The 11,887-nt window shown below is 39.5% G+C and overlaps 1 protein-coding gene across 1 annotated transcript in view; it reads right to left on the reverse strand.

The window, feature by feature from the left end:
- The window catches only part of TRPC4AP (transient receptor potential cation channel subfamily C member 4 associated protein), a 265,655-nt gene that overhangs the window by 36,786 nt on the left and 216,982 nt on the right, over positions 1-11,887 (reverse strand). Inside the window, exons 2-4 of the mRNA XM_082746160.1 lie at positions 10,496-10,553; positions 7,874-7,929; positions 5,069-5,197 (exon numbers count right to left, since the gene is read on the reverse strand). Of these exons, the coding sequence (XP_082602286.1) occupies positions 5,069-5,197; positions 7,874-7,929; positions 10,496-10,535 (225 nt within the window). The 5' untranslated portion in view covers positions 10,536-10,553. The remainder of the gene's footprint in view (positions 1-5,068; positions 5,198-7,873; positions 7,930-10,495; positions 10,554-11,887) is intronic.

Raw genomic sequence — 11,887 nt, forward strand, 5'->3', positions numbered from 1 at the left:
TACAAAACAAATGAACAAAACAGATAAAGACTCAAATACAGAGAACTGGTGGTTGTCAGAAGGGAGGGGACTGGGAGGAATGAGCAGAATAGGTCAAAGGGATTAAGAGGTACAAACTTCCAGTTATAAAATAAATAAGTCGTGGGGATGAAAAGTACAGCATGGAGAATACAGTCAATAACACTGTAATAACAATGTATGGTGACATGGTGGTCAGCATGGCTTCATGTGTAAAATCACTGAATCACTATACTGTAGACCTGAAACCAATATAATATTGCATGTCAATTATACTCCAATAAAAAATAAACCAAAAAATTAAAAAACATATGGTAGTGTTCTAGACGCAATGTGAATGCTACATTATACCTTACTTTTCTGTCAACACTGGAATTTTTTATTTTTTAATTTGGGTCACTTCAGATAAGAAAAAGTTAGTACTTCTTTTTTAACACTTATTTATTTTTAAGTAGGCTCTAGGCCCAACGTGGGGCTTGAACTCAGGACCCCGAGATCAAGGGTCACATGTCCTACTGACTGAGCCAGTCAAACGTGCCTCAACAGTGGGATGTAACTACTCTGACAGAAGTAGCTCTAATTCATTCATTTTTCATTGCTTTACCCCACTATGTATTTAAACATACATCCATATATATGTATGGATGTATGTTTAGGTGGACTGTAATTTTTCACTATTAAACACTGTTGCAATGACCATTCCTATAGGTGTATGTGTATGTGTATGTGTACATATAACCAATTACTGAGAGTAAGTGATAGCAGGCATTCTTTTTTTTTTTTTTAACTTTAACAGGAATATTTCCAAAGTTTTAACATGAAGTTTAATGTCTACTTTAAGTTTTGATATCCTATGTCAAACTAATGTGCTTTCCTTTTATTCTTAGCTTTTACCATTAATGACTATTGAATTTCATGAAATGCTTTTTATTTGGCTACATTCTTTTTTTTCTTCTTCTTTAAAATCTGCAAATGTGGGGCGCCTGGGTGGCTCAGTGGGTTAAGCCTCTGCCTCTGGCTCAGGTCATAATCTCAGGATCCTGGGATCAAGCCCTGCATGGGGCTCTCTGCTCAGCTGGGAGCCTGCTTCCCCCTCTCTCTCTGCCCACCTCTCTGCCTACTTGTGATCTCTCTCTCTCTCTGTTGAATAAATAAATAAAATCTTTTAAAAAAATCTGCAAATGTGCATTACATGAGCTTCTCTTCCTCTGAAACATCCTTATATCCTCAGATTATAGCTACTACCCTTCATCTCACTAATTCACTTCCACTAGACTGGGTACTTCTCTATCACTGCACATGTCACAGGATCTTGTGATACCCGTTCCTCCATTTTCAAACAAACTCACACTACATTGAGGGAGCTGTGTGTCTTACTTTCTTTCCAGAGCCTCAGCACATAAGACTTGGTAGCAAGGGTCTCAGTAAATGTGAACTGAACAAGTGAATGATTCCCAGAAGCCCCCATGACCTCCGCTCTTAAATCTGGTAATGAAGAACAGGAGTTTGCTGAGGGGCTATTTGGGAACAGCTGCTTCTACCTTTGCCTTTTCCTTCCCCCAGTACACAAAAGTTAGCAATTTTTTTTTTTAATTTTATTCATTTGACAGAGAGAAACATAGCGAGAGAGTGAACGCACGAAAGGGGAGTGGGACAGGGAGAAGCGGGCCTTCCTCTGAGCAGGGAGCCCGACACGGGGCTCGATTCCAGGATCCTGGGACCACGACCTGAGCTGAAGGCAGACACTCAACAACTGAGTCACCCAGGCACCCCAAAAGTTAGCGACTGTTATGAGAGGAAACTGTAACTTTCAGTCCCATTCCTCTAGCCCTAGCTTAGTGTATGGGTCACAAACCAGGTCCCACTGCCCTCCAAGCCCACTTTCTGTGCCATATTTTAATATCTGATACATACAACATATGTTATGAGGCATAACCAAGTGAAGAGCTCTGTGTATCTTTCCCATCATATCTTCCACACTCTCTGCCAGAGGTAACCATAATTGAATTACTTTCGTTTTACTGTTAAAAAAAAAAAAATAGTTTTAGGGGCGCCTGAGTGGCTCAGTGGGTTAAGCCGCTGCCTTCAGCTCAGGTCATGATCTCAGGGTCCTGGAATCGAGTCCCGCATCGGGCTCTCTGCTCAGCAGGGAGCCTGCTTCCCTCTCTCTCTCTCTGCCTGCCTCTCCGTCTACTTGTGATTTCTCTCTGTCAAATAAAGAAACAAAATCTTAAAAAAAAATTGTTTTATATGTATGAGTTGAGTTTGCTTATTTCAGAGCTTTATAAGAATGATATACTAGGAGCACCTGGGTGCCTCAGTCAAGTAAACATCTAGCTCTTGGTTTCGGCTCAGGTCATGATCTCAGAGTGATGAGATCCAGCCCTACACTGGTACCTCTGTGCTGAGCTTGGAGCCTGCTTAAGATTCCCTCTCTCTCCCTATGTCCCTCCCCTGCTCACACTCTCTCTTTAAAAAATATAAAAATAAAAAGATACTACAGTCTTCTGCAACCAACTTCGATCTATTTCTACGATTTAGCTATGTTGTTGCCCATAGCAACAGCTTATTCACTTCCGCAACTCTATAATATTCATTGTGTGAATAGAGAAAATTTATCCATTCTCCTGTTGATGGATCATGGATTTAGCTTCAGTTTTTAACTCGGAAACAATACTATAAACATTCTTAAGCGTTTCTTGATGTACATGTACAGAAGTTTTTCTGGAGCAGTGGCTTCTAAACCATTCTGACAATGTCTAAGAAGAAGAAAAAATTTCCATCACAACCCAATAAAACATACATAACTATATAACAAAAACTTAAATAATACCCTTACATGACACACTTGAATCTTTTCTTTTTTAGCTGGTAGACTCAATGAATGAATTGATTTCACAACCTCTTGGCTTCGATGTAGTGTTTTCACTTCTGAGAACTACTGTTCTGGGATTGAGTTTATCCACAAGCATGCCTGGACATAGACTATAGGTGACACAGGCACAAGAATGATGTCTCAGCCCTCAAGGTAGTGCTTCCCTAGGTGCTGGGTCACAGGGAATGCACATATTCAACCAGAAAACAAAGAAAGATGAATAGATTCTGCAGAAACAAGAAGGTATCAGCAGTACTTAGGTGATTGCAATGATATGCATTCTTGGGGTGCCTGGGTAGCTCAGTTAGTTAAGCATCTGACTCTTGATCTCAGCTCAGGTTTGATTTCAGGATTGTGAGTTCAAGCCCCATGTTGGGACCCCATGCTGAGCATGGAGCCTACTTTAAAAGAAAAAAAAAAAAGCCAAAGAAGGAAAGAAAGGCCAATGATACACATTTTCACCAACGTTTGCTCTCTCTCTCTCTCACTGTGGTCTTAATTTGCATTGCCCTGATCATCGATGAAGTTAAACATATTCTTTTTATGGATTGTTTCTCTTTTGTGAAATGTTTGTTACTATCATTGCCTACCCCCCCCCACTCCCTTTCTTTACCCGGCTATGTGTCTTTTTCTTTTTTCTTTTTTTTTTAAAGATTTTATTTCTTTATTTGACAGAGAGAGACCACAAGTAGACAGAGAGGCAGGCAGAGAGAGAGAGGAGGAAGCAGGCTCCCCGCTGAGCAGAGAGCCCGATGCGGGACTTGATCCCAGGACCCTGAGATCATGACCGGGGCCGAAGGCAGCAGCTTAACCCACTGAGTCACCCAGGCGCCCCTGTGTCTTTTTCTTGCTGATTTGTAAGACCTCTTGATAAATTCTGCATACCAATCCTTTGTTTGTTACATGGGTTACATATATCATATCCCAGTTTGTGACTTGGGTTCCCATTTTCTTTATGGTGTCTATCCCCCTTTCAAACTGCACCAAGGTAACCATGCCTAGCAGAACTCATCACTATTTTTGGTAACACACAAAAAATGAGCATGTCAGGGCACAAGGGATAAGCGGGAGAAGTCAGGAAGGAGCAATCCCAGACTCCCATGCTCAGACTGCCTGGGAGTTTGGTGTTTCCGCCCTGGAAGCCCTCTTTCACACACTGGCTGGAGCATACAATTATTGGAAAAATAACAAAGCCTTTTTATTATAGGGTACAAAGGGTCTGTCTGGGACCTGCACACATCTCCAGTGTGTTCCTACAGACAATGGGCCACTTGTGCATCTTCCGCCTGTGCATGACAAGCAGCGCCCGGGGAAAACGCAGCAGAAAGACAGAAATGAAAGCTGGGGTAACCACAATGCACGTGGGTAGCCTTTTCCCTGCAACAGCAATTCTAAGAGGCTGCTCCTGCCTCCTCAGTTATAAGAGGAAGAAATGTGCCAGCCTGCAACCAACATGGAGGCATGGAACAAAGACTGATCTTCACCCAACGTGAGGCTTAAACTCACAACCCTGAGATCAAGAGTCCTATGCTCCATCGACAGAGCCAACCAGGTGCTCCTTTGCATGTGCGTATTTTTTTTAAAGCATATTCTGGATCTTTTTGAATGTCAATCTTATGACCAAGTGGCAGGATGTCAGTGCTCACATCTGTGTCCTCTACACTGATATGAATTAAATTTTAACTGCTGAAGACTAATGAGAATAAACAGAAGCGGACTTAATAAATAAAAGTCGAACATCACCAGCTAATGAATGAAGGTTTCACAGCATTCAAATAAAGAAAAATGGTAGGAAAATGGAGTCATTCCATAGCATACAGCAGTGTTAGTATGCTACAAAGATCTTGCAACATAATAATTAATGAGGGGCAATTTGATTTTGACAAAGTGGCATTAGCCATCATATTAAAAACAAAGTCAATCTGAACTTCTGAGTCTTATCATTAGATCAATTTCAATTTATATACTGATTTAGGTTTATTGTCATTTAAAAACCACCAAAAGGAGTAAGACCTAGGTTTGTACTTGAATATATTTAAATAAAAAAAAGTTAACATTAGGCATATAAAGGAATTTCCTTTAAAAGAGCTCTGTACATCATTCAGGTTTGAGAATCCAATTGTCTGACACACCCTCCCCTGTCTGGTCACCCACCTGCTAGAAAACATAGCTCACCTTTTTAACCCCCAAAATATCTTCAATGAGGGTTGCTGTTTGTAAGAATGTTTTCTTACTCGTCATCAATGTAAACAGGAAGATCACAAAGTCATTCTTTTCTGCCAAACGCTTTGTAACTCCTTCCGTCTATCACAAGGGAAAAGGAGAAAAATGGCAAAATAGATTATAATCACAAAATAAAACATGAAAAACAAGGTATCCTCCTTCTAGAAACCAGAAAAGCAATTCCAACCTACATCTGGAATTCTCGGCAGAGGCCTTAAATCACTAAAACTATATACGAAACACTGTGTGCAAATGCATTTTGAGTGGAGGGGTTTTTTCATGGTGGGTCCATCACAGGGTCTTGACCTAGTATCTGCCTAGTAACCGAACAAGGAGCTACAAACAAGCATCCAGTAGGCCAAGTTTTATTTGGCCAGCAGTATATTTTAAATTTGGAATGTAAATGTCCTTAGGTAGGACATGTTTACTTCAGGTCAGCAACAATTTGCACAAGTTTCCACCCCAAAGCAGGCACTGTCAGACATTTCTTGGTTTCTGCCTAATCCCTGAAATTAAGCCACATTAGCAGAGTTGGACCATATCATTCTGTGTTCTTCACATTTTTGTTTCCTTTTCTTTCCTTCTTTCATGAACTGTGTTTTGCGGGACTATTATTAAGTGTCATTAATAACAAACAGCCTCATAAAACTAATGACTATATGGAAGTTGCCAATGATGAAGTCATTACATCATACACATATTTTTTAAATTAAGGACAAGTTCTTACTGCCCTTAGCTGCAAGAGTAGTTGTGTGTTAGCTGAACAACTAGTTAGTTTACTGTTCTTATCGGTCTGCGCCTATCTGTCCACTAAAAACACGTGGCTCCTGAGCACCTGAAACATGGCTAGTCTGAACTGAGATGTGCTCAAGGTATAAAAACCACACTGGATTTTGAAAGCTTAGTACAAAAAAAGGAGATAAATATCCCATTAATAATTACTTACATTATTTACATGTTGGAATAATCTTGATATACTATGCTAAATAAAATATATTATTAAAATTATTCTCACCTATTTCTTCCTACTTCTTTTCTTCCTTTCTAAAAACATGTGGCTATAAGAAAATTTATAATAATCTACGTGGCTCACACTGTGCTTCTGTTGCATGGGACGATTACTGAACTGTGTAAGTGTTGAAACTTACTTCCCTATTTATGTTGGTTGATAAGAAGCTTAAACTGAGGGGCTGCCTGCATGGCTCAGCGGGTTGAGCCTCTGCCTTCAGCTCAGGTCATGATCTCAGGGTCCTGGCATCGAGTACCGCATCGGGCTCTCTGCTAGGCAGGGAGCCTGCTTCCTCTCTCTCTCTCTCTGTCTCTGCCTACCTGTGATCTCTCTCTGCCAAATAAGTAAAATCTTTTAAAAAGGGGGCGCCTGGGTGGCTCAGTGGGTTAAAGCCTCTGCTTTCAGCTTGGGTCATGATCCCGGGGTTCTGGGATCGAGCCCCGCATGGGGCTCTCTGCTCAGCAGGGAGCCTGCTTTCCTTCCTCTCTCTCTGCCTGCCTCTCTGTCTACCTGTGATCTCTGTCTGTTAAATAAATTAAAAAAAAAAAATCTTTAAAAAAAAAAAGAAGAAGCTTAAACCGAAATGTGTGCCCTATCCAGACGACATATGATTTTTTGGGCAGCCCAATTCCTGCATACATGTTATACCCTCAACTTGTTCTACACTCTTCTTTCTTACCTACTTCTAAATATATGATTCATGATCTTGGTAGATTTTACATATCACTTCAAGAACGCCTGACATCTCCTTCTGAATGAGGCAAGAAATGAAATGGAATTAAATGTCCCATTGTATTTTCATAACATATAAGTTTCACTTCTACAGGAGCCTTTGTTTCATTCTGGTGTGTATTATGATTCACCGAGTACCGGTGACCACATAAGTTCCTAAAAGATAGGTACTGTGTCTTAACAAACACTAGCACTTGTATGTTGCTTTACAAAGTGCTTTCACATCTCACTTAGTCCTCACAACAAGCCTACAATACTAGTAAGATTACTGACTGCACTCTCCAGATGAGAAACTAAAGCTCAGGGAGCTAAATTAATAATCACTGAGGCAGGAGCCAGAACTCCAAATCCAGTTCTAGCACTAAGTGCTAGGCTTTTTCCTTTCTACCAAATTGCTGTTTTATTCACTATTCTTTCCTTTTTAGGAGTCAATCAAACAGTCTCCTACTTACTACGCTGGTGGGGCTTTTGCTTTCTAACAAGGAAAATGAAGGAACAGAAATAATGGAATTAAAAGGAATCTTAGGGTCGCCTAGGTAGCTCAGTGGGTTAAACCTCTGCCTTTGGCTCAGGTCATGATCTCAGGGTCCTGGGTGGAGCACCGCATCAGGCTCTCTGCACTGCCTCTCTGCCTACTTGTGATCTCTGTCTGTCGAATAAATAAAGAAAAATCTTTTAAAAAAATAAAATAAAGGAATCTTAAAGATGACATACACTATTCCAGTGTATCTATACATGATAAATGATAAATGATTGTTCAGTATTTGCTTGGACACCTCCAGGGCTAAAGGAGATTGCTATCTGCTACAGGAGCCCTGATTCTGAATTTCTATAAAATTCTGCCTCCCCACAATTTCCACCTGCTGGTCCTGGTCCTCAGGCCCACGTAAGTCAGTCCGATCCCCGCATGTCTGAGGACAGCTTTCATGTCCACCCCCGCCCCTTGAACTTTCCCTTCTCAAGCACTGCAGATGTGGTAGGAACATAACTGGGCCCCCAAGGGCAGGTGTACTTACACAGACACATGTATTATACAGGATGCTCAAACAGTCCTTGGACATTTCATCACTTACTGAAAGTGAAGGGAGAATAACTGGTTATTTTTCTTACTGAAAAGATAGCATAATAGAATTAAATTTTTCAACCTAAGAACTGTTCCTCACAATCCCCTTCAAGATGCTTCTTTTCCGGGGCACCTGGGTGGCTCAGTGGGTTAAGCCACTGCCTTCGGCTCAGGTCATGATCTCAGGGTCCTGGGATCAAGTCCCACATGGGGCTCTCTGCTCAGCAGGGAGCCTGCTTCCTCCTCTCTCTCTGCCTGTCTCTCTGACTACTTGTGATTTCTCTCTGTCAAATAAATAAATAAAATCTTAAAAAAAAAAAAAAAAGATGCTTCTTTTCCTTTTAGCATACCTCTTTCCAGTCCTTGCTTACCAAAGATTTTCGTGATGCCCATCAGAACCTACAAACCAATTTGTATACTGATTTTTGGTTTGATGCAGTAGCTGTTTTCTACTTAAGCTCTACAGTCTTCATACTTTCAACCTGTGTATCCTCTCTTAATAGCCATGTTCCCTTTGTAGTTTGCTTAGAAGATATCCAGGGGTTGGGGGGGGGATTTTTGCTATTTAAATAGACTAAAAACAAACTATTTATGCAGCCTTTCTATGCCTGTGTTGCATTGGTTCCTCAAGATACATTTCAAAAGCAGAACTGCTAGAATCCAAAGTATAAGCTTCCTGATTACATGTTATAAATTTCCACTGAAGGTTGTCCTAGCAGCAAACAAGGGTATGATTTTTACTAAAGACTCACACGTGTGTTTTGTTTTGCTTTGTTATTTCTGTTCGGGAAATGTCTTTTGATGCCTAACTTACTAACTCCAACAGAGAACTAGCTACTTCTCCGTGAGCAAGAACAGAGGAATATGACAAAAAGGAAACATTTTTATGACCCCTGAGCCTGGAGAGGATAAAACTGAGTATGAACCATCAATAAAAAAACCATTACTTTTATTTTTAAGAACTACTTCCATTCATTCCTATGCTGCTACAAACTCTGAAATGTTAGGTCTCCCTCTGAGATGTCAATGCGTAGTCCTGCCAAGCCAGCTTGACCAGAAGGGTTATCTGATAAAATCTGGAGACAGTGCAGATGTCCTGTATCCCTTATCACTACCTTTCAACCTGTGGGGGCTTTTTCGTTTATCTCATGGCTTCAGAGCAGGATGGCATACCAGATCAGTTCATCTCTGCATTTCTAGACCTTTCATTTTCAAAGGGAATCGCGATTCACTCACTCATCAATTATTTATTCAGCACCTACTCTACAGATGATAAAGAATCCACAGTGGTTGGGGGTGGGGGAGAGTCTCTAAACCTAGTAGGAGAAAGGGAAAACAAATACACCAACAAGTAATTACAAGATGCGACTTGCTATCAGCTTAGACAGAGAACACGAAGAACCAATTTAGATAGAGTACAAAGCTGAGACATCAAAGACGAATATGAAACTTCTTAACCACTGCTGCACATAAAAATGAGGCCTTACATAATATGTTCTGTTCTGGTTAAGGGGGGGATTTTTTTTAATTAAAAAAATATGTATTTTTCCTTTTGCCTCATTGCATCCAAGAGAGCAAGATGGGTCCCAGCAGCTCTCCGGGAGCCATGCTAGGAAGTTTGCCCAGGGTTCTCCTTCTTGCCACCTATGCTCAAACTGGTAGAGTCTGATCAGAATATAGAGCCTCAATATGGGCCACCAGTGTTTCTGTCAGTACACAAAGGACAAAGGCTTTATTAAGTTGGATTAGGTGAACTTCTTTGAATGGGTCAGCCAAGATACCTACCTTGCCTGTAGATATCCAGGATACCTACCTAATGCTACCTCACTGTATATAAAATAAAAATACTTCAATTAAAAAAAAAATGTATGATGTTTGTAGAAGGGCATTCATCAAGTGTTAAAAGTGATTTCTGGCATGTGGTAAGTATGTATGTATGTATGTATGTATGTATGTATGTATCTCTGTGACCTCTGGCTTATGCCAGAGTGCTCGTACATTTTTTTCTTAATTAAATACTGAATACCTAAAAATAGTATTTGTAACATGTGTAAGTTATAAAAAGGAATATTAGAATACCCATAGGCCCATCACCCAGCTTAAGAATTAATGTGCTACCAAAACACTGTCTTTCTAACCTTTATCACTTCTGGTAATAACTAAATTTTCTTACCAAGAGCATGTATCACCCTTACAACAACAAAAAATAAATATACTTTTTAAAATAAAACAAACAAATGATCTTACCAGGTTATTTGTTACTCCCTCAATAAACTAGATAGGACAAATAAGACTTTCCAGAGAAAACACAAAAGCTGGGCCCATGACAATTAGAAACTACAACGATGCAATTCATTTAGCCCAGTGGCTTTCACACTTTTTCTTTTATAGCCCCAGATCTGTATTTCTACCTAGTACAAAATGAAGAAAGAGAGCTCTTAGGTAGTGGGTGGAGAGCACATGCTGGAAGGCAGACCCTCACTGCTGAGCTAGGAGTAGGAAGAAGAAAAGTCTCTGGAATCACATCACATCAGCAAGCTGGGAAGGAGGACCAGTGGCTTGCAAGTATACTTACTTTTCAGTTTCTGTCCCCGGATAGAGATCGTAGGCCTCATAAGAATTTCTACAAGGAGCTATATATTTAAAAAAAAAAAAGAAGAAGAAGAAAGGAAGAAAGAAAGAAAGATAAAAAGGAAACAAAGAAAGAAAAGAAAATTGGGTAAAATGTTCAAAATAAACTCCAAGCACAACTTATAAAACAATCTTTGCCATGACAAATGATGACCTAAATACCTGTCGCAGCACTAAAAGACCCTCTGGTTCCCAACACAGACACAAGGCAGTGAGGCTCGCGGGAATGAGCACTGTACCAAGGGCCAGGAAACCTCAGTCACAGCTCAGCCACCTAGTCCCCATGTCAACTTGGGCAAGTCAATATCCCTCCATGGCCTCAGTTATCTCATTTAAAAAAAATAAGCATGTTGGACTAGATAATCTCTGGGATCCAATGTGGTTTTAATTTTTTAAAAGCTATAGAACATTATCACGAGGATTCCTCTTTTGCTTTAAGAACATTTATATTCTTTTACAGACATAAGTTAATAAAAACAGAATCTCAAAAGATACACTTATAAACTCTTAATACAGATTTCTACAGGGGATGGGGATGTTATGCATTCATTTTACATTTTACATACTTTTAATATGACATATAATTTTTGCTTACACTCTTTACAATAAGCATGCATTTAAAACCCATTCGACTGAGACAAAGGACAGTTTATTATGAGAACAGGGTCAATCAATCAGGAAGATAGAACAATTATAAATACATGCACCTAACAACAAAGCCTCACAATACATGAAGCAAATGCCGACAGAAGCTAAGTACAGACAATTCAAAAATAACATACACTTCAATATTCCACCTTTAATAATGGACAGACAATTAAGCATCACCAAAGAAACAGGAATACTTGAACATTATAAACCAACAAGCTCTAACAGACACCTATACAGCATTTTGCCTAGCAACAGAATATACATTCAACTCAAGCACACATGGAATATTTTCCAAGATAAATCACGTATTAGACCATAAAACAAGCCTTATAAATTAAGAGGTATTGAACTTATCAAAGCATATTCTCTGAGCACAAGGAAATGAAATTAAAAATAACAGAAGGAAATTCAACCAATGTGGATAATTAAAAAACAAATCCTAATTTATCAATGAGTTGAAGAAATCACAAGGAAAACTGAGAAATACTTTGAGATAAAAGAATACAGTTAAACTTATGATACAGCTAAAGCAGTGTTTAGAGGGAAATTTATAATTTTAAGTGCTTATACTTAAAAAACCAAAAAAACAAAAAAGAATTATCTCAACCAGTAACCTAACCTTCTACATTGAGACATTGGAAGAAGAGGTACAAACCCAAAGCAAGCAGAAAAAAGGAAAAAAATA

The sequence above is a fragment of the Mustela nivalis genome (genome assembly GCF_964662115.1).
Source record: "Mustela nivalis genome assembly, chromosome: 8".
Taxonomy (NCBI): Eukaryota; Metazoa; Chordata; class Mammalia; order Carnivora; family Mustelidae; genus Mustela; species Mustela nivalis.